The 23,360-nt window shown below is 41.6% G+C and overlaps 2 protein-coding genes across 29 annotated transcripts in view; one reads left to right on the top strand and one right to left on the bottom strand.

The window, feature by feature from the left end:
- Positions 1-342: 342 nt before the first annotated feature.
- agpat2 (1-acylglycerol-3-phosphate O-acyltransferase 2 (lysophosphatidic acid acyltransferase, beta)) lies at positions 343-7,532 on the bottom strand. The gene is made up of 6 exons (XM_088281672.1): positions 7,090-7,532; positions 4,183-4,316; positions 3,473-3,648; positions 3,235-3,330; positions 1,820-1,892; positions 343-1,738 (listed from the first exon to the last, which is right to left on the bottom strand). Exons 1-6 carry the CDS (start codon positions 7,278-7,280, stop codon positions 1,584-1,586), a joined length of 825 nt encoding a protein of 274 aa, XP_088137798.1. The 5' UTR covers positions 7,281-7,532; the 3' UTR covers positions 343-1,583.
- A 2,094-nt stretch (positions 7,533-9,626) lies between these two features.
- The window catches only part of fnbp1b (formin binding protein 1b), a 39,945-nt gene continuing 26,211 nt past the window's right edge, over positions 9,627-23,360 (top strand). For 7 of the 28 annotated variants that reach the window (XM_088280798.1, XM_088280816.1, XM_088280815.1 and 4 more), the window contains exons 1-2: positions 15,821-16,069; positions 22,244-22,359. In XM_088280798.1, coding sequence (XP_088136924.1) covers positions 15,938-16,069; positions 22,244-22,359 — 248 coding nt within the window. In that variant the 5' untranslated portion in view covers positions 15,821-15,937. Of the gene's footprint in view, positions 10,026-15,819; positions 16,070-20,494; positions 20,770-22,243; positions 22,360-23,360 lie in introns of those variants that run through there. The other 21 variants (XM_088280805.1, XM_088280820.1, XM_088280818.1 and 18 more) reach the window with 7 other exon arrangements.

Raw genomic sequence — 23,360 nt, 5'->3', positions numbered from 1 at the left:
AGGGTATTACTTATATCCCGTCTTTAATAGCTTTGGTGAAATGATTCAGAATAAATAAAAAGGAAAAAAAATCACAATTTTAGAAAATTATTTTTTCCTAATCTTAATTTACTTTACATGCCGGGAGAGGAGGGGGGGGGTCACAAAAAATATAGAGAAGTAATCTTTTAGCCATTAATTGCACTGCACTTTAATTAGCATAAATATGATCACCCATATAATAAGCCTGACTGCTCGACCAATCAGATCGTTGGCTGGTCGGGTGGGTGTACATCCCTGATAGTTTGCACTTTGTCACAAATGAAACAATACCAAGAACATTTTAAATTGATTAAAAAAAACTTAGTTCAGAGCATTTATTTGGTTCGATTTGACATTCAGACGCAAATAACTGACGTTATATATAGTGTAGCTTATGTGATTTATTTTTAAAGAAATAATTTTAGGTCCTCTTTCAACACAGAGCGTAATAAAAATAGTAGCAATGTCTTCCGAATAAAGTCCAATGTTATCAAAACAAAAAGTCAATCTTAGAGCAATAAATAGATTTTTTTTTGGAGTAAAAGAAAGTTTACAGCAGGTGTAATACAACACTACAAGAACAACGGGACAGTTCGAGAATAAAATCTCTGTGAGAATAAAGTCGCATATTAAGTGGCGGAGGGAAAACGCCAAACACGTGGATTAACGAATTATGGAAAAGCAGTCAAACGTAAAAAACAAACAAACAAACATATATATATATCTATATATATATATAGATATATATATATATTGTCTCCGGGGAGAAAATAAAATTCAATCCAGTATGTTTACACAGAAAAATGCAGCATTAAAAAAAAAGTTTTTTGACCAGGGTAATGTTGAGACAAAAGGTAATATTTTTTGGGGCAAAAAAAAAAAGTTAACCTAGAGTTACATTTTTTTCTACGAAATAAATCATAATTTTACAATATTGAAGTCAAAATTCATGATTGTAAAATTACGATTTACCCAAAATAGTAATTTTAGAAGAATAAAATTGCATTTTTGGAGAATGAAGCCAGAACTACGCGACTATATTTGACCATATTTTCTTGAAAAAAAAAAAGGTAAACGGAGAACTGCATTACTTTGCCTGTAAAAAAATATACACATAGTATAATGTAAAGTCATGGCGAGATCAACAATTGCAGTCTTTTTTTTTTTTTTTTTTATTGTCACCCCATCAGATCAGATCCTTAATAGTTGACAGCCTGATAAGCGCTATTTGGCACACCAGATAAACTCAGTGGTGAGTGGAGCTCCATGAAATCCCAAAACAACCAAAACGAAAAGGCAACGAGATGATTATTAAATAAAAAGAAGGAAAAATAAACCCTGCATCCAAAGCGAATAATACGCAAGGGCATGCATGAAAAACAACGCACATCAGTACAGTTGGGCTCGCCGTCCGTCACTCCGCTCGCAGACACCGCGAGGGTCGGGACTGTGCGGACCTGCCTTTGGACCGGGATGGGCCGCCTGGCTCGAGAGTCATGGGAGATAAAAGTGGCGGTGGACATAGACAGGAGGCTGAGGTTGACAAAATGGCGGTCGGGCACTCAGTGCCTGACGGGCCCGTTGCCGCACGCCAAGCCAGAGATGTCCAGGAAGGCCGAGCGCATCACATTAAAGGATTTGTCGGTGAGGGACGCTACGTCCTCGGACGTCATGCCCTTGGTCTCGATCTTCGGGAGAATCTTCAACCGAATGGTCCCTGCGCCACAGGGGGGAAAGTCCTCACACTCTTTACTTGTGTGAAAAACAAAACTAAACTAAAAACGGCAGCAGTGCTTACCCGATTTGAACTGCTTCTCTTTCCGTAAGTAGAAATTACTGTAAGAAGAGAACACCACCGGAATGATGGGCACCTGCGGACAAACAGGAAGTCAAATTACACAGAAAGAAATACGAGGAATACCAGGGAGATTGTTGTCACATGTAGGGCACCGCCAGTTCTTGCCAGAAATTTCGCTGCGAAATTCTGCCAAGTGCAGCTTCCTCACGGAGGGCTGTGTCGGCCGCTCATGCCATAGCCCCGCCATGCAAAGAATACTGGGGAGATTGTTGTTTCGTGGAGGACGCAGCCATTACTTGCCAGAAATCACCATGCAAACTGCGGGCTATTTATTTATTAATTTATTTTTAAATAATTTCTTTTTTTTTTCCCAAAAGACAATTCACAAGTTTTGAAATGTGACGGGAAGCAAGAGCACCTATAAGAAACCCATCCAAGCAAGAAAATACGACACGAGATTCAAACCCCAAATCTAACAACTGTGAGGCAGATGTGCTATCCAATAGGCCACCCTGCTGCCCTCGTCTATATATACACATCTCCTCCAATTTGTCTTCCCTCAGTGACACACCAAACATCTCCCGGGGGCTGTCCCGCTTCACTCGATTTGGCCGGCCGGCCACTAATGGAAGGAGAAAATCAAGAAGCCGAACAAGCAAACATGGGCTGATAGAACCAGTCCATGACCAACACGTGAGTCTCCTCCTCACGAGATCTCATTGCAGCCAGCATCTAAGGATCAACTTGGTTTTTTTGAACACGTGAGTGAAGTTCGTGTAGGTTGAACAATAACATTTAAAAAAAAAAAAAAAACATTTTTTTTTTCTGTGACCCCGTTTAGTGACACGCCTTCCACCTGTCCTGGCCTGGGGCATGTGCTCCGAACAGACGCTCTGCGCGAACGCTCCCAATCGTGACCCGCCAGGGGATACAGCTCATTAACGCACGCAGATGTCAGCTACCTCGTGGCAGAGTGACGGAGTCTTCTCCAGAATTAAAAAAAAAACAAAAAAAACATACAGGAATCATTCTCAAAATAAACCACGGCTACGACAACTCTTATACTAAACAATTGAAGACTTCCGGCTTCGACTCACGTCTGGAAGTGGCAGATCGTTCAATTATTCAGAGTGATGGAAGTTGGTATGGGAAGAGACTTGCACATTTATTTGCTGCCTTTGATACCCAGGTTAAGGTAGGTCAAAAGTACAATTTCAGTTACTTGCGTTACCAACAAACAAAATGAAAAAAAAAAAACATAAAAAAGGATGGCAGGTTAAATACGTGTCTACTGCCCTCTAGTGGAAAATCCCTTCATTGTTCTGCTGCCACTTTACTTGGCTTGTGGCTTAGAGTGCTGACCAAAGCTACGACCATCACAAGTTGACATTTAAAAAAAAAAAAATGGTACTGACTTGTGCTTGCACAGCCAGGTGGAATGCGCCTTTTTTGAAGGGCAACAGGTCTCCTCTCTGGTTCCGCGTTCCCTCTGGAAACACCCACAATCGGATCTACGGAAAGTTACACTATTAAAATAGGCAATGATTCTAACTGAAATTTTTTATTATTTTTTTTTTTGGTGGGGGTCAGACTTAAAATCAGATTTTGTTTAAAGGCCCTATCACCCGCTCTCCCGAAGCAGGATGCTGTTACCTGTTCGTCCAACATGGTTTTGGCGGCGTCCGCCATGACGCTCTTGGCGTCGCTGGTCTTCTTGCGGTTGATGAAGATGATGCCACCGAGCCAGCAGAGGATGCCCACCGTGCCGGCGTAGATCAGCTCCTTCTTGGCGATCATGGTGCAGCGGTCGGGCAGGATCTCCATCAGGCCTGCGGAAGGAAGCGAGCGCAACATTCCGTCAGTTGACAAAAGACGATAACTTGGAGCAGGATGATCCTTGATGGTAAACGTGCCCATCATGTTGTTATGGCTCCAGCGTAAGAAGTGACATTGACAAGGCTGAGGAAAATGCCACGCGCCACGATTGCCTCACAAAATCAAATTCAATGAATCACGCCTCTTTGGCACTCCCGTGGATGTGTTAGAAGTCTGGACGGGAGAATGTGAGGAGATAAAAAGTGCACAAGCCCGAACATGTAAAATAGAACAATTGGAGGATATCGCACGCAAGGAGGTGTGCCGACTTGCAATCCGACTAGATGACAGCCGTACGCTTTCATAATGGTTGAGTGTATTGATCAGAGCGACAAATCAAAACATGCTTTTAAAGTAATTAATGGTTGTCCCACTTTTTTTTTGGTAGCATGGTTTATACGACAAGGGCCGTTGATCATGTCAATGCTCACAAGGACGGCTCACTCGGACTTTGAGTAAAATACGTAGCAATCCGAACCGCTACTCACCCAAAACATCGAGAGAGCTCTGGTGGTTGGAGATGATGACGTAGGGGCCCGGCGTCTGCAGGTGTTCCCAGCCGCTGACTTCGAACCGCAGGCCGAGGAAATACTTGACGTGTCGCACCAGGGCACGGACGATCCTGATGAAGGGGAAAATAAAATAGTTGGGTCACAAACAAGTGAGAACAAACCGCATCTCTGAGAAAAAGAGCAGAGTTGTTGCTAATTCTTTGTGAGGTGTCGCTGAATCACATCACTTTTGTCCTCGTTTGGACCTCAAACATCAGCGACTCTTGATTTAAATGCCATCTTTGACTGTCTGTCAAGGCTTAACGCTCTAAGACAGGGGTGGGCAAACTTTTTGATTGGTGGGCCACAGTGGGTTCTAAAATTTGACAGAGGGGCCGATGGATGGAATGTTTTGGTAACCTCACCTCATCAGAGAAGAAAAAATACATTTAATTCTAAATGAAAGTGAACAAAAGCATTACAACAATTCATATGTATTTAAAAAAAAATAAAAAATTTAGAAAATACATGAACAAGGTTGATGCATTTAATTTGTTTCAAGTTCAGCGGGCCGGATTAAAACCTTTAACGGGCCGCAAGTGGCCCCCGGGCCGTAGTTTGCCCATGCCTGCTCTAAGAGATCAAAACCTGCACATATGATGGAGAGAAAAAGTCTACACACTCGTGTTCAAATGAAAAATATTGCAATTGCGATAATCTCGTTTAATTGAATTGCTCTGCATGTCGGTGTATGCTGCTGCCGGAAATTTATAATAAATGAAAATAGTAAGTTTTCTGAGTAGCAAAGTGAAATTGTTTGTGAATCACTCACTGTTAATGTCATCAACCTATGAAGGTGAGGTTATCATAACCCTCCTGTTACATTGTGGGTCCAACTGACCCGTTGGCAACTCGACAAACATAAACAGTATTTTTCTTTAAATGTGAATGGAACTTTTTCTGCTGGCCTCATTTGTATTAGGTATCTTTCATTATTTTATAAGTTTGTAAACACACCACATTCATGTTATATTAAATATGACACAAGTGGATTAAAAGGGGATGAAACATTGTCACAACACAAAGACTTTTACGCGTGTGTGAATAGTGGGAAATCTCGGTATTATCTCAGCAAAATACCACTTTATGATGCAATGTATTCATTTCCGGTTCCTGTAGCGCAACACGTCACATTCTTGCTTTATAATCCACTAATTGGACAATTCTGAACACATGACTAACGTCCGTTGGCCAGCACGTGACGCACAGCACAGTGAAACCATGTTGCACTATTCAACGTAATACAAGCAACCTTTACCCAAGATGTCAGAATTCTTTAGCGTTATCTATCATCAAGGCGGTGATAAGTCAGCTGAGTTTAAAAGCTGGCAGTCACGCAATTGCTCGTGCTGTTTTTGTTTTTTTTTTATTATATTTTACGAGCAGCCAAAACAACAAGAGACTGAGATGTTAGTAGTGCTCATGCTCAAAGCGGTCACTTGGAAATTTAAACTGTACACATCTCAATGTAGATCCAAAACATAGCAAAATGGTTTCATCTTTTAAAGTTAGTTTTCTTAATCTGCAAACCTGATTTAAAAAAAAAAAAAAAAAGGCAAATAACCTACGTGTCCGATTCGATTGGGACAGCTAATTACTGGACACCAGCAAGGGATGTTGGTAAACAATTGTGGTCCTAGAAGGGAGCTTTGTGGCACTTTCCACAACACAATATCACAGATTATGTTGGCTCTTTACCCTATCGCCACAACAAACTACCAACATTATTATTAGTTGCAGGAATGTGAACAGGAGGAAGGTCAGCGCGTAAAGCACAGTATTATCCATTTACAGAACTTTGCCGTATTAGCCACAAAGTCAGCTCATTCTATTTTCAAAATGATGTTATACTGGCCAAACGTGTAAATCCTGTGACATGTGGCTTTTTGAGTGTACAATATTTGCTACATCTCCAAACAGTAAATGAATGAAACATCAACGTACGCTCAGTTGACCAACTCATATGTGCGAGCTACCTCTAATCAGTGGGGCCATCTGGCTCTTGGAGGTAATTAAAGCAATGCAGCAATCAACCCTCACAGCCACCAAGCCCTGCGCTACAAACATGACAAGTGTCGTTTGCTCGGCTGTTTTCTGTTCACGTGTGTCGTATAGATGTCAGGTGAATAAGTTTGTAAAGTGCTTTGTTACAGCTCCAGCTGTTGTCAAATGCGTTATATAAATAAAGTTGTACTGTATTGTAGGCTTGACAGGTCATTGTCGCACTGGCCAGCCAATGCAATATGCTCAAAATATTGGAAATAGACTTTAAAAACACACACATAGAAACATGAAAAAGGGCATTACAATAAATATGAAATATTGGATTAAAAATAATAGATTGTACTCCACACACTCATTCACTGACACCCACGTCACTCACTGGGTGAAGACAGGACCTGCCTCTTAAAATATGGACACAAATTCAAAGATACCAAAAGAGAACCCAAACTGTACCTCACATACACTTTATAGTATTTATACTGCAAACTCAATTTTGATAATGATGGGATAATACGTAGGAGATAACCACCCATAACTGCAATAAAGACGATTTCCCCGTTTTGTAGCTGGAGCATTGTTTTAGACGCGCGCACGCGAGAATATTCCAGAATTTTATGTTGTTGTTGTTGTTAGCGGGTAACATGATGGCAGCAGCTAATGTTAGCTTCATTTTTGATTTAAAGCTTCACAAAGAATTCCAGCAAACGTGGGAATGAAATACTTTGTTGACATTTAATGGAGGAGCTTCATTTCAGTCGCGTGACCACAGCTAGCCTGTTAGCCAAGCGAGCTAACAGGGAACCGATCGAGCTGTCAAAGCGAGCACAAATCCAAACTCACCTCATGTTCTCGACGTCCCTTCCGCCGCTTTTGAGAACACACAGCGGCAACGCCAACAGCGCCAGCACCATCATCCAGGCCACGTAAAAGCACTCTTTGAAATAAAACACCAGCGTGTGGCCGCTGCTCCACAGCAGAAGCACCACCACGAGCGGCACCACCAGCGGGGCCATCCACAGGAGAACAGCCATAGCGGGGGAAGAGGGAAGCGGGGTCGCTCGCTCGGTTGTCTGGCCGGGGCTCCGCTCACGCTGCTCGGCGAAGGAGAGGCGCCGCGAGTCGGTCAAACATAACACGGTAGTTGGTAGTGGTACTTTCTTTTACCCTCGATTCTTGTGACGACCATGTATCGTTATTCATCTGTTGCGAGGTGGAGTCCGGAACACAGTCGTCGTCATCCGATGTGTTTTTTCCCCCCCTCTTCAATTTCCGGGACGGTTACTGCTGGACCGCGGTATGTGACGTCATCAGTACCGTTAGCTTTGGATGTTAATAACATTAGCACAAAGCGAATAAATCAATTAAAACATTAAAAAAAAGAAAAAAATTTTGGGTTCCAAATCAAAATGTCCTCACTTTTTGGTTGAAATGATGGTATCATTTTAGGAATTTGTTGCTTTGATTGAACAATCAAAATTCTGATCCCGATTAGGGAGTCGAAGTGAGACAGTGCATACACAATTTGCAATCAGGTTAAAACTGTTTTTTCCTGGACATTTATTTTTATATACATTTAAAAAAAAATATCCATGTATACAACTTACTTCCGATGCTACTGAAAGGAGCACTAATGATATATGATCTATTACTTAATATTTTGTTTGGGGAAATTGAAAATGGAAACAAACAAAAAACTACTCCCAAACCAATTTTTCCACTTAATTGAATTAATCCCACTTTACTAATGAATTTCTTGCCTTGGTGTTACTTATTAATTTCCATTCAATTTATGCATGATATTAAATTATTTTAAAATTCTCGTTTTGTTTGTTATAAAATATCACAAATTTGAACACATATGTTATTTTTTGGCACAATATGTAAATTGCTTTTGTTTTACATATTAAAAAATATAAAAGTGGTTAGTTTGCAGGCGGCACGTTGGCCGACTGGTTAGAACAATTCTGACGTACAGGATTCAATACACCACCTATTGCCCGAAGATGGCTGGGATAGGCTCCAGCACCCCTGTGACCCTTTTTGGGACTAGCGCCTTAGATAATGGATGGATTGATGGAAGGTTAGTTTGCTTTAATTGGCCAATGCACGTTCACTTCACTCGATCCTCAGAAATGAGACTAGCATGTACATAATGGGATTATCTGTGCTAATCCAATCCTTGGCCATATAATCTGAGGCTGTCTGTTTGGAGTTTTTCAACTCCACTTGACACGATTTGGCAGATTAGGAGGGATGGTTGCATCCTTCATCCTGAACAGTTCTTGATCCTGAGTAACTATGAGCATGGCATCGCCATAGACTAGCTGCATAGGCACCAAAATGATGTATTTATTTATTTTGTGTGTGTGTGTGTGAGAGTGTGTGTGTTCACAAACTGTTGCGAACAAACCCAATGTACATGTTTTTCTTAAACACCAAAGACAATTAAGTTTCCCACAAATTGAACATACACGTCTCGATAAATTCAAAACCTGTTTAGTGAATATTAAAAGTCTACACACCCCTGTTTAATTGCATTTTTTAACCACTCGTGGCGTATCTTCATTTGCTGCCACTGAGTGGTGCTGTTGTTTTAACAATTCTGACTTGCTGAGCAGCCACACGAAGTCTACCCACCCCACTGTCAATGTGTTTATATAAAAGACAATATAGTCATCTGAGAAAATATTGGACGGATTTTTGCAATTGTTTAGCCTGTTTTTGTAAACGTCAATGACAACTCACCAACTCTTGAAAACATCAAACATAATGTAGTTGCGAGAGCTAACTTCTGTGTTTTGAAAAACATCAAAGCCAGCTCTGTTTAAATCTTTCACCCAAACGAGACCGTTTACTTTCCAACAAGTTTCTAAACATCAAGACAAGATAGTCTTTACAGAACCTTACTCATTTGTTGAAAAACAACAACAACAGTTTTGTATCTTCAAGGACTCGAACACAATGAAGGTAAGTGTTTATTGACGGGTGACATAAATATATATTTTTAAATAACAACACAGTTTTATTTTCAATTAAATTAATGTTAGTTGATTAAATGTCTGGAAAATTATTACGTAACATTATTTGTTATTTTTTACGACCCCTCTTAAAAATATATGTTTTGCAATGATCAATTCTTTTTCCACAAAAACGTTGCAATTGAACAGGGGTGTGTAGACCTTTTCTAAATCTATTAAAGGCACACAATTCAGTGCATGTCACGTTTTCTTGAAGAGAATGAGGCCATACAAAGCAGGAACGGGGGGCGGTAGTTGTTAAGACCACTGGGGGGTGTCATTTAATGAAACATCTGCTTTGGTTGGTGGGTGGGTGTGCCTTTTGGGGGATAGGGGGTGGGCTCCTCCTCCCACTGCACCCCCGCTGTCTCTCCCGCTTTCCTTTCAAGCCTCACTTGACGTGAAAAAATCTGCGAGGTCACTTTACACTTGCATTATTTGCTCAAAAAGGACAATTAACGAAGCCCACTGTGCGGGACCGCTCCCACCCGCCCACGCCTGCCGCTGTCCATCGTGCACGCGCACCACCAGGGCAGCTGTCATTGAGTCCAGGCGGGAGCGCGCGCGACCGCTGCATTGATCGAGGATCCATCCGCAAGCTCAAGATGAGACGCTAAGCAAAACGAAAACAAAAGAGTTTTTTTTATGGTGATTTCATCCACTATCATATCATCGCAACAATAACAACAAGCAGCCTCGTCGTGGATTAATTTCCGAGGACGTCGTCCCGAAACCATGAGCTGGGGCTCAGAGCTATGGGTAAGTCTCGATATTATTATCACATAATATTGTTTTTTTTTTTCCTTCTGTCGAGTGTGTTTTGAACCTGTTAAGATACGTTAAAACAACGTCCAACCAGCATCATTAGCCTGGCTAGCCCCCAATCAAACACATCCAAGCTAATTTTGGTTTAGCATAGCTAGCTGTCTTTGATGGTTTCTTATCATCTCTCTTTAATGTGTGATGTCGTCACCCTTCGTTAATTCGTCGTCTTTGTTAGTGGACGTCCATTTTGGCCCAACACGTTACGTTACGACATACAAACGCTCCCCCTAACCATTCAACAATAATATCTCTATCTATCTATCTATCTATCTATCTATCTATCTATCTATCTATCTATCTATCTATCTATCTATCTATCTATCTATCTATCTATCTATCTATCTATCTATCTATCTATCTATCTATCTATCTATCTATCTATCTATCTATCTATCTATCTATCTATCTATCTATCTATCTCACCGTAAACAGGTGCGTGTAGTGGTTAACACAGCATTTCGTGTTAATTTGAATCACTGCATTGCCGTTCAAAATAGAGCAAAGGTAAGTGTCACATATCTGCAAATCCAAGTGGCAAGCAAGTCCCAAGTTACTGTGGCAAAAGAGTCAAGCAGAGTCCCTGGTAAATGTCAAGCAAGTCGAGTAGAGTCCCACACAACAGGCAGTCACAACATTCCGGCTGTGCTTAAAGTCAGGATACATTTCCATTTTTCCTGTTTAGTTTCAAGCATCATTCCGATTGACATGCGAACGTTCGCATTGACAGCTTTTAGGGTTTGCATTGAGTACAACGCACCAAGAATTAAAAAAAACAATTATGATGGGTTCAGGATGATTTTAGTTTTTTGTGTATTTTTGGGAAATGTTTTTGTGTGACACTAAAATTGTGATTCACTACCATCCTGGTGTCAAGGAACTATGTCAAATTGAGTTGAGGCGCTTCCTTTTGACAAAAGTAGTGCTTTGCCACCATATTGTGGCATCTCTGTGCCACTGAACTATGTTGAAGTGAGCTGAGGATCGTCATTTAGACTAAAGTTGTGATTTGCTGCCATCTTGGTGTCAAGGAACTCCGTCAAAGTGAATTGAGGAGCTTCTGTTGGACAAAAGTAGTGCTTGTGGCATATTGGTATCAAGGAATTGTTGAAATGTGCTTCGGACCTTCATTCATTGTCGTGTGCTTTTTTTTTCCAGAGTGAAGGCAAATAAAGGGGGTACGAATTGTATGTTTGTGAACGAATCTGCATTTGATGTTTCCTACAGCGGATACTCATTAAATTAAGAACTAGATTCCTGTTCCATCGTTGTTTGTGACCATCATACACAGTTGTCAGTCATCTACTTAAAATTAATTGTCAAGTGTTGACGTGCCACCCTAGCACTCCAGGTGGTGTCAGGTTTTATACAGGTGCGCATTAAACGCAGAGAATACATCCAAATGCCTCCCAATGCATTCTCGTCTTGTTGCGTCACCCTCGAAACCATTCATTAGCTACTTTTGGTCCCGTCCTCAGACATTCAGTCACACAATCGGGTCGCAATCGTGGCAACGATGAAGATGACAACACTTGCAAGTCAACGCTTTTTTTATGATAATGAACGGTGGCTGGGATGGTTGAGTTGCCGGGTTGGGGTTGTTGTGGGAAATGTTGGCGTCTTGTCATCGCACATGGTGACAAGCGTTGGTATGTGTGAGCGCACATGTTTGCAAGTGGCGACACAGAGATAGATGTCTTGTGAGCCAGCGGGAAGGTTCTGATGTAGTATTTGTCGAGCTCCCCTCGACGCTCTTGTGGAAAAAGCAACCGCATCATAAAAATGTCGTTTGTCTGGGTTTCATTTGAAAAGACATAAATCAGCAACGGCTTGATCAAAGCGCAACGACATCGTAGATTTAATTCGTTTTTTTTATTTTATTTTATAGCTTTTGTCTTTGCTTCGCAGATTAGAGTATCGTAGTTGACAAAGGAGCATTTACACTCAATTTTGTGGCTGTAAATTTAAAATGACTTTGGCAATTATGCTAATGAAATAACTTCATATTTAAACTAGCCCGGAAGCTGCTCAAATGACTTTACATATTTTTTACTTTACCGTCTCAGGCGATTAAGTCGTCCAACATTCGTTGCAATCTTGAAAACAACACTTCTTAAAACTGTACAATATTTGCCCATCTTAAGTCAAATAGAAAATCCAATCTTTTGTTCCCTCCCAAGGAGCAGAAAGAGGCCTGGACATAGTTAAGTCGGGGATGTATTTTTCTTTCTGGGGGACGGCGGGAGAGTAAGAGGAAACTCCTTCGCTTGCCAGTAATTTACCTGGTGCAAAGTTCACAGAGAAAAGCACTTGTGCGCTGCATTCTTTTCCTTCTCCCTGTGATGTCAGTGTATTTTTCTTTACATTCGTGCAACAAAGCCTCAGGCTACTTTACGGGCTTCCTCCGCACAGGCCCGAAATCTGGAAAACATTTCTTCCAAAAACCAAATACTGTCTTGTGCTTCTTGTGCAGACCGACTTGTATTACAGCCAGATGTTGTCCTGTCTGATTCCATGTAATCCAGACACTTCGCACAGCGTTCCGAAACAGGACACATCAATACTCCACAGGTGGTTGTCACGGGAGACGATGTTTATTCTCTATCTTGTCCGCTTAAACTAAAACAAACAGCAACACGGAAACGGAATGATGGCGACCGCAGCTTCCTGCAGCGCGTGGGCAGGATGTGCAAGTGCGATTGAGTAACGAGTTTGGCATCCATGCAAGTAATGATATGTAACATAATATGCAATATGGTGGCATGAGAAAGTATTTACCCACCCTTCCTCGTTTCATATTCATCACGCTTGAATGTGTTGGATTATCAAGATCATTTTTAAAGCTCTCGATGATTTGCCTTACAAGGATAAGTAAAGGTTAAATCAAGAAATACAAAAAGGCAACCCGGGTAAACATTTTTATTTATCGCTAAGTTGATTTGTACGCCTCTCTCAATTTGAGTTCATGCATAACGAGATCGCAAAGCAGCTCGATAGATGACCAATAAGCCACCACGGGACAGGAAACGGGACTAATCTCTCAGGAAGTGATGTCACTCTCAAGCAGATTTCTCAACTTCCCGCAAGCACGCGTATGAAGCAATGTCGAGGCTTCGTGGTTGCGTGTTGCCTTTGCATAAGAAAAGTTTTGATAGAATACTGACATAACTGATACTTGACACAAAAAAAAAAAGGTCAAACGTGGGCTTTTTTATTGCAAATGCAAGAGAATGGGCACTGGACCATCTGTGCTGCTTAGCGGAAACGGGCCTTCAGAGCCGCCTTCAATTTGATGAATGTACTATCGCTAATATGGCCGAGATGAGTGGTTGGACAGCTCGACGGATGAACCGGAGTTTTCAAATAAAACTTTAAGGCCCTTCGATAAAGAGTTTTTGTTCCGGCTCTCTGTTCAACCCAGTACCAAATAGCCCACGGACTGGCACAGGTGACTGAGGGCCACCAGAAAAAATGACTTGAGAACCTAAACGGACACCACAGTTGCTCGATGGACCTCGAATTGTTGAATGCCTTTGGTGCAGCGACACAGCAGTGATGATAGTTTTCTCTGTGCTCATGAAGGCAGACAAAGAGAAAGAAATTATGACCATCGCAGCCCCCCGGACCTATAAATTCACTAGAAAGACTCTGTATCAAAAAAAAAAAATGTTCCCACTTGAGTCCAGCTGCAAAATCTTGATTTCAAATCCAGAGCTACTTGAAACTTTGTCGACTGTGATGTCACATTTGGAGAATGTCTAGTTGTGCGACCTCTTAAAGACCTCGCGTGAAGTTCAGAAAATGGCATATCAAATGTTTTTGTAAATGCTTTCCCACGTTGTCATTGGTAAGGTATTTAAGATGTATATTCACACTTGCTGTTCAACTCTGTACTTAACACCCGTATGCTCGTTCTCCTCGGCTCGTCGTTAACACACAACACACCTCGGTCAATGAAGTCTAGTGTAGAGCCCACAAAAGTTCCACTAGTTCAGTTAAGTCGATCGTGAATCTTGGTCTGGTTCAAACGTGACTCAAGAGCATAGCAGATTAATTTGATTCATGCTTTGATCGCCTAAACTCAAAGTTCCCCTTCCCCTCCCCTTGAGCAAGTGGAAAAAAAGAAGTTGAACATTATCTCTTGGTCCAATGTTGACAGTTCACCTTTCTACTTTGACCCACCTTGAAATTTTCACTTCTCCAAAAAACTGGGAATTAGCGGACAAACTTTTCGCTTTGAATAACCTCTAGTCCCGTCTAGTCGTTGATCAGGCAACATGGATAAGGCTGAAAGTCTCGTCAAACAGCAGCACTGTAAGGTACGTTGCAAAGGGCTTGACTTTAAATATTTGAGTTTGGGGGGAGCATTTGCCAGAAACATGGTTGATTTACTCATTAGTTTCACTCAAAGGCAGAAACATGGATGGTATTTATAGTGATGGTCTCCTGGTAGTCATATTCCTATTCTGCGTTCTAAAGAGCACAGTTTTCAGTGTTCTCCAAGCTTGGACTTCCCGGGAGTCCCCATGCTATCTCCCCTGCCGCTCATTTGACATTCAAGAAGCTTCCGAGTCCCAGAAACCCGAGCTACTTTGTTTCCTACTGTGACTCAGACCTCTTTTGCAGCCAACCCCCATTTTCAACCCCCGTGAACCCCGATGATCAACCACCTGCTGGTTCTGTGAAATTGCCCCGGGCCCACTTCTTGTTTGAACTGCTTGTGACTGTAAAATTGCAATGAATGGATCCACATCCGATCCAAAAAGCTTGCAATGCTCTGCGGAATGCAAAGGACTGCATTGACAAAGATGCCTCGTAGTCTTATTTTGTGAGTGTCTGGGGTGGTCACTTTTTAGGCTCCTCCAAACTTATTTCTTAAGCGGGTCCTCGATTGAAAAGTTCAAATCGGAATATTAATTGCGAAACTCGCAAAGCTGCTCTTTGATTGGCTGTGTCTTGTCACGTGAGTGGAGTTACAATGTGTTAGATCGGTCCAGGTATTAGCATAAAGCCTCCTAAAGTTGCACAGGTTCAAATGTGACGGCCATAAATCTGCGAAAAGTCCCGTAAATCCCCCAAAGGTATATCTTCATTATTTCGGAGGCATCGAGTAACGATGTCCTCACCACTTGAGGAGAAAGAAGCTGTTTTGTAATTTTGCTCATGACTCAATCTCGTCCTGTCACAAACGCTTTCAACGTCTTCAAATCTTCATAATCATTCCACTCTTGTGTTGTTGCTACAGCTAGCCTCTAATCATCTCTTGAAATTATACTCCGAGCGAGACTCAGTCACCTGCACGGTGCCCTATCTATTCATAGTCAAATGAGATTTGCTTGTTCCTCACAGCAAGGGGCTTGCATACTACACACTTCTGCAAAAAGTGCAACACATTGTTTTGTTTTTTTTCAAATTCCAAATTGCAATTAGAATGCTCTTACTTTAATCTTTTTTGCAGGCTATTGCCTTAAGAATAACATTTATTCAACTCATTACTGTGCCTTACGTTGCGTCACATTTTGCGTTTTCGTAGCCCGATTCCAGACAATCTGTTGTATAAGAATTAAAGAGCTTTGTCCTGCACAGGGTCGAAAAACAGCTCAGCCGCAACAATGGTGAACGTGTACTTGAAGCCCAAGCGGCATTAATCCACCGTACAACAGCCTCATTGGATAAGTGAGGCCAGTTACCAGGGAGGTGTCGTAATCAGATTAATAACTGCCCATTTCAAGTTTCTCACTGCTTGTTCCCGCCTCACACTTTTTGTTCTTGACCAGAGATGGACCCACTTCCTTAGAGACTACAAACTTTTTATTCTTTTTAAAAAAAAAAGCATAAAGACTGTCGTTATGTTGCGCCGAAGAAGCGAGTTCTTTATTTTCTTGGACAGCCCCCATGTGAAACCCGAGAAGGACGAACGAACGCTGAGTCCATATCAAGAGTACCTGCAGGTGCTTCTCCAGATGAAGATGACCAGCACCGTGAGTGAACGCAGATGAATCCCAAACTAGAACAGAGAAGACAATTTCGGAATGACCTGCTTAATATAAAGGAACGTTATATTAGATGTCAGTTTTTACATCTTAGCTCTAAATTATTTGCTTGCTATATTTATTTAATGACTTTTACAACCACTCTTGCCCCCCACCCAAAAAAAATACAATTCAAGTAGCGAGTCATTGGCTCTTTTATATGTTGCAAAAGTAGAGATTTATCAACATGTTGAAAAACTTTTGACCCAAGGTACTGGATGTTCTTCCAATTTTGCCGAGGTCACCATGCCTCCCTTACCTGCGCGACTCTTCAAGAGAAAAGAGCGCCAGAGTGCTAGAAAAGTTTTATCTGATGACACTTTTAAAATAATTTCATTTTCTGGTAAATATTTTTGAGACTCGTTATGGCCGGTTTGAAAACCACTGTTATAGATTGAATGATCGGTTGAAGGTGGAGTCTGAAAAGAAGGGGCGGTAAAAAAAGGATTCGACGAGGCTTCCAGTTAGCGGAGTCATGTTGGTTTCACGGCGTCAAGCTCCTCTCCTTCGCGGGGAGTACACCATACGATAGAGGTCTTAAATTTCAGCCAGGCTTGAGGCGTTGTCGACTATAAATAGCCGTGCGGCATGCAAACGGCAACTCGCGTGGTTGCAAACAGCTGCTCTGATTTGACATGAGGCTTGTGCGGGTGGCCGTCTCCCGTGTGCTGTTACTTTGGCAATTGTTAACGGTACGTTATTTGAGATGACCACCATATCAGTAAAGAAGCCAGTGGTTACTATGCCCAAAAAAAAAAAAAAAATCAAGCAAGTCAAGTTGAGTCGTTACTTTTAAGTCAATAAATGAAGTCTTACAATCTCAAAGTGAAACCAGAACATTCAGAACGAGATTCTCTGTCTTCATAAACACGTTTTGCGTATCCTTCCTCAACCAAACCGACGATTCCGAAAAGAGATCACTTTTTCGTCAAGGGGAGAAATCGTAGCGCTCAACGACGGCTCGCACCTCCTACACTTTGCTGAAGTTGTTGACGAAGGCGACTAAGGCTTTTGATTTCCTCAAAGCTGATTGGTTAAGCTACTCGGACTGGCCCATGTGGCTGTTTCTCTTTGGCCTTTGTTGCCCGTAAAGAGGTTACTCAGGGCTACGGGAACATTATTCCACCCCGCTTCCTCGGACAAAGCGCCATGTGTGTCGGAGGAGAGGGCTCGGCATGTCCGTCAAATATTTGTCCACGCTTGCGTACACCCACGGCCCGTGGCACAACGAAGTTCGCCATCGACGCAGCATAGTTCGTTGCTGTGTGTGCTAAATGAAGAAGCAGTTGTCTGAAGACATTTGACGCAATTTATTTTCTCTCCTGGAAGAGATGAGGACAAAAGAGCAATTGGTTTGTTATCACATTTGGGAGTTAGTGTTTTCTTCTGGACTCGTTACATAAAGTTTGAGGGAACTGTGCGAGATCACTTAGGCTGCGCATTGATGTGATTTGTTCTCATACTAGATTGTGAAATCGGTTCTAATTCAAATTGTAATCCGGTCTCAATGCTCAATATTTCAAAAGGTCTGTTTTTGAACTCTAGACTCAGCTACTTTGGATCTTTCAGTGGCGTAACCCAAAAGTCGGAACAGGCCATTTTATTTGATGTCTTTTTAAAACTCTATTCTAGCATAAATGGTTCAAGCATTTTATTTTTGTTTTGAAATCCAAATTGTTCACCTCCAATTGGCACTTGCCTTGTCATAAATGGACGACATACATCTCGACCAGCCGGGTTTGTTGTGTTCTTAAGACAAATAACACCTTGCTCAAAGGTAGAGACTTGCCTCAAACGGTATTTAACGTTCATGATCCTCATCGGGAGCATGTCTCTGTTTATATCTTGGCTTGCACTTCAAAGCCGTCTCAAGTGCCTTTGTAGCATTGTCAGTCGACTGTGTAATTAATACAGATTATCAGGTCTTGTGCTGTACTTTGTCTTCATAACAAAAAGCCTCAGGGCATCACCCCCCCCCCCGCGCCACCACTAGAACATCTGCACGGAACCAAAGACACTGGCGGGACAGCTGCTTTGCGTTGACTCAACAGGTTTCCTGTCTACCATTGATGCAATGTGAAAGAAGCGTCACGTACATCTTCGGGAAAATTAAGAAGTCTGGAGCACCACCTAGAAAGTTTGAACAAAAATAATTGTCACCAGTATCCGCTATCAACAATAAATCGAGTGAACGGTTCTATTGTAACAGGACACAAAAAAACAAAAACAAACAAAAAAAAACGATCAAGGACACGTCACCGAAGTCGACCATTTTCAATGAAGGTGCTTTAGGAAGAATCTCCAAATTCACTTTGTGGTGCTCCTTGGAAAGTTGGGAGCTAAATAGCCCGGTTATCAGTTTTAACATGAAATTGGGTGGACAGGTTGATCATAATGGGATGCAAAAAAAAAAAAAAAAGTTTCAAGGATACATGCCTCAAAATGAAAAGGAAATTTTGGAAAAATCGCAGGTCTTTGCCAAGGAATGCGGCCAAATGTGCTGCGAATCATCAGCGAAGTTTGATGGGCATATTGAGAATTCACCACAAACGTTTGGGTGCAAAGGCACTTGTTATTTTATTTGTCGTTAAAATCCATCCTCTTATCACAATTACTTGAAGAAGAATTTTTATTCCAGGTGCATGCAGATTCTTGGTTTTAATTCAGATTTTCTGAAACTCTGAACTCTGTAAGCACCCGGATTCACCGCAATCGAGCCTGATTGCATTATATGTGATTGACTCATTTGTACTGTTAGAATCTGTTCACGGCGCGTTGTAGAAACGAGGAGATCTCCCGTTATCTGGCTCGATCAGATCAATATTCCCCGGGTAGCCTGTAATCAGCAGCTCTAATCCGCAGTGGAGGATAAATAACGTGCATTAGCTGCGATTAGGTGGCAGTGCGGTGCATTTAGATGATCCCTAATCCCTGTCACCAGTCGGGAAGGGTTGTGGGTCAGCAGGCTGATCTAGGGCTGGGCGATATGACCTCAAATCAATATCGCGAGAAATTGAGGAATTTTACCTCGATAACGATAAATGCACGATAAATTCATCCATCCAGCTTCTGGATTTGAATCCCAGCTACGACAGCGACGTCTGTTTTCTTTCTCGAGCAGACTGTTGGAGTCACGTGACTAGAGGCGTTGTTGCGGTCTTAAAGGGGCATGAACATTGCCGCAGACAGAAAAGGCTTTTCTTTTTTTTAACACCGAATTTACCGACATGGGCAAAATGATTTCGGTCATTGTAATAAATTTCAGTAACGGTAAATTTTCGGTTTATCGCCCAGGCCTAGGCTGATCCTTGAACAACCGCGTATTTGTTTGCTTTATGTCACATGGGCCTTCTGTACTTATATTTAGCTCGGGGCTCCTTTTGTTCCACTTCCTGCTTGAACTCTTTCCATTTCCCGAATAATAAAAAAATGTTTAGCTGTGGACTTGTATTTGTTTTCCGTCGTGTGTTACCACAATAGAGGCTGGCTCCTGAAATAACAAGAAGAGAAGTCATATTTTTTTTTTTTTTTTTTATTGGTGATTTTGAAAAGTTTCAAAATGACAACATAAATGCTGCCTATCCCAAATTCTGCAAAGGAAAGTAAGAATTGGGGTCAAGGAAGTATGTTGACATGTGCATGTCTACATAATGCAAAATGCTGCAAAAATCGACACAGCCAATAAGGGTAATCTTAAAAAAAGAAAAGAAAACCAAGACCACGATCAATCAAACTTTGTCTATGAACACTGTGACGTTTAACATGCAAATTAAAAACACCAACAAAACAGATATTTGTGCACACCCTCATATAACTATTCATACGCATTAGAAATGCGAGTCAGCGCACACCGACCACCATTTAAAGTGCCTGAGATGAATCCTAAATAAAGTTAAGATGTTCTAGTAGGCTTTTCCTGACATTTTTTGCTTTTTATAGGAGTAGAAGCCTGAAGGTTTTTTTTTTGCTTCCATTTTAACTTCTTAATTCCCTTCATTTTATATATAAATCAAAAGTAGTAGCTATCTTAATTTAAGGGTACATTGTATGAAAGTAATGCTCGACTGAGTGTTTGCCTGTGTGCCTTTTAAATAATTTGTTTGATTGTCTGTCATTCATAATTCATAAATGTCGAGCGAGTCGTTCGGCTCTTCTTGCTTTGATGGCAGGAGCCCGAAATGAGTGAAATTGGGGATTATAATGTTAGTATTTTGGTTTTAACGTCATGAAACTGTGGTCCAGTGAAGGCCATTGGGGATGGGAGGTTCAAGGCCAACACTCCCCCTCAATTGTAATCCCTTTCCTGTGTATTAATCCCGCCCCATCCCACTTCCCTCCCTTCCTCCATTCCTACCTCCCCTCTTCTGTTCCACTCCGTCGCTGTCGTCCTCCACCATCGTCCGTTGCACCTTACGCCTGATGGAGCATTAACACCACGGGCCGCTTCACATTGCGTCGGAGAGTGGAGTCTCTACCGGATTTCTCTCGCCGACAATCAGGAATTACTCATTATCGTGTGGGAGTCGGCGGGCACAGTTCCCAACTGCTTCTCGGATATGCTCTTGTGGATGGACGCCGTCTCGGACTAACCTGAATTTTGCATCTTTTCCGGAGGAAAGCGGGATACGATGGTGCCATTGCAAAAGAGGGTAACGCCAGTTATGTGCGGAGGAGTGTGTTTTTGGTTGGAGTGTTGATTATTGCGATGCATTTTTTGGGGGAATCTACACAGATATCGCAAAAAACAAAAAACAAAACGACATTTGTCTCTTGGCTATTCATATTGACAGTAAATTAAACAGGACTTTTGCAAACTGTTCTGCGGACCCCCCATGTTATGGCTCGCTGACCCCAGGTTGAGTACCACTGTTCAAATGAGAGGACTTTGTAAAAACACTATCCAGTTATCTGTTCTGTGGAGTGACTCACTGATGAGTGATTGTCTATTGAAGCTAGCAAACAATGCCGGCCGGAAACTCTCTCCTCTCACTCAAGGCACTATTATTGTCCTGCCACTCTCTGAGGGTTTTCAGCGCTGAAGGCCCTTTCATCCTTTTGCATGCCACGACATTATAGTCCGCTACAAAGCTTTCAAAGTAAAAATCAACGCGTACGATAACTTTTTGGGGAACGTTTTGGTCAACCCCCGCAATTTATACAAGCTTGAACACATTCTGTGATTGAGTTTCTACTACTTGAAGGCAACTGTGGTTATTCAGTGAATACAGAAGATGTGTGGAAATGCTCAAGCATTGTCCCGAACCACAGCTACTTCCTGTGTCACAAACATACTTTTCTGCAGAAATGCAACAGTCAGTCGCGTCGCTTGCCGGCTCGGGTCATGAATGTATTGAGTGAACACTCCAGACATGGTAGATGACAGAATGGGGAGCTGCCAAAGTGACGCCAATCTAGTATGTTTCTCGCTGCAAAAATATATCGACAATGTTGTAAGTACACGAGTGGATTTTGTCTCGTCCGAGGCACATTTTAAAATCTGCACGGTACGTTGTTATTGTGTTTTCAGGAAACTGCACAACTGAGTGCCTTGGCTAGAGCTAAGCCGAAGCAACAAGCTAAGCTAATGTTAGCAAGTCTATTTTATGACAATTAAGCTAAAGTTACCACGCGTGTTTTTTTTTTTTTTTTTTTACATATCTAGCCACAAAGCATCACAGTCTCCACTTTGCTGAACAATTTCCTGGTTGCTGAGTGCTCATTAGTTGTTCGTACTTGTTGGCTTAGCATGCTGTTGTCCTTTAGCTCCAAAGGCTATAGTATAAGTAAACTACGCAGTTTCCCACAGTATGAGTGGAAAACCACTGCCGGGCGAACATTGGTTTAGCAGACTTAGTATATGCGGTGAGAAATGACAAAAAAAACAATGCAAATGTTAGCTTAGCTGTTTTGCTTTAGCGATGGACGCAGCACAATGAATATTCTCCACAGTCTCCACTTTGCTGGAGCGGCCCGCAGGAGCCTGGTCCACTTCCATTAGTGGGCCTCCTTCCGACCGGTACATTTTTAATGCGTGTTTTTCACATTTTACGACCCTTGGCATTAGTTTATAAAAGCACACTCTTGATATGACTGCCATTAACGAGCACTCCGTCTTTGCTGCAGGATCAATTTGACAACTTGGAGAAGCATACGCAGTGGGGGATCGAGTTTCTGGAGAGGTACGCCAAATTTGTCAAGGAGAGGTCTGAGATCGAAACCAACTATGCAAAACAAATTAGGTGAGTACTTTGACTTTTAAAATATTTTTGTTTGTTTTGTTTTTTTAGACATTATGGCAAATGTGTCCAGATAGTTGTCTGTTTGGAGTATAATACCATTTTAGTACAGTTATATTACCATTAGTTACCACTTACCATGACTTTTTCATTCTCACATTAATTTATGACTGCTCTCAAAAAATGCTGAGTTTATTCTTGGAAAATTCAGCTATTTATTTTGGTACAGTCGTGCCTTTATTTTTGTAATACTATATTTTTTCAGAAATTTGCACTTAAATTTAATTTTGCAATAATAGTCGCTGTGACTGATCCTTGGGGGTATTTCATTTAAAGCATGCCACAAACATGTTATTAAAGCACCTGTTTTTTTTTTTGTTTTTTTTGTTTTTAAATCTCATTGAAAGGGGAAAATGCTGACTTGAGTGGAGGAAATCACATGCACTACTTGTATCTGTTGTTGACTAATGCTTCAAGCAAGAGAGTCATTCCAGTGTGTGTGTGTGTGTGCGTGGTGTCTGTTGTGAGGGCGGCGCTTGTGTGTTTCCATGGCGACATGTAGGTATCTGCCTGATATACGCCCCCCCTAGGTCTGACCCAGATTTGCGTTCCTCCACCCACAAGTGAACCCCCCCATTAGGCGATGAGTGTGTGAGCAGCGCGACATAGTGTGGGATTACAACACCCCCCCCCAACGCACAAACACACACAAGTCATCCTTCTGGCAATATGATTTTGTCTATCCCCTTATTCCTTTTTTTATACGGACTAGCCAATACGGTTGCGGTATTTCCTTAGCAACAAATCCTTACGAACATCTTCTCTTTTTTTTGTGAGAATTAAGTCCTTTTAAGATAATAAGATGACTTGTGTGTGTATTTGTGCATTTCTCACCATAACCAGAGAAAATGTGACAAACGTAAAATATACAAAACAAAGAAAGTGATTCTATTCTGGTCAAATGACAGTTTTACTTATTTAAAATAACTGATTTTTTTTTTTTA

The sequence above is a fragment of the Idiotropiscis lumnitzeri genome, chromosome 18 (assembly GCF_059441095.1).
Source record: "Idiotropiscis lumnitzeri isolate Australia: NSW breed Sydney's pygmy pipehorse chromosome 18, RoL_Ilum_1.0, whole genome shotgun sequence".
NCBI classification, from domain to species: Eukaryota; Metazoa; Chordata; class Actinopteri; order Syngnathiformes; family Syngnathidae; genus Idiotropiscis; species Idiotropiscis lumnitzeri.
Note: the sequence above shows the minus strand (reverse complement) of the source record. Positions and strands in the feature narration are given on the sequence as shown.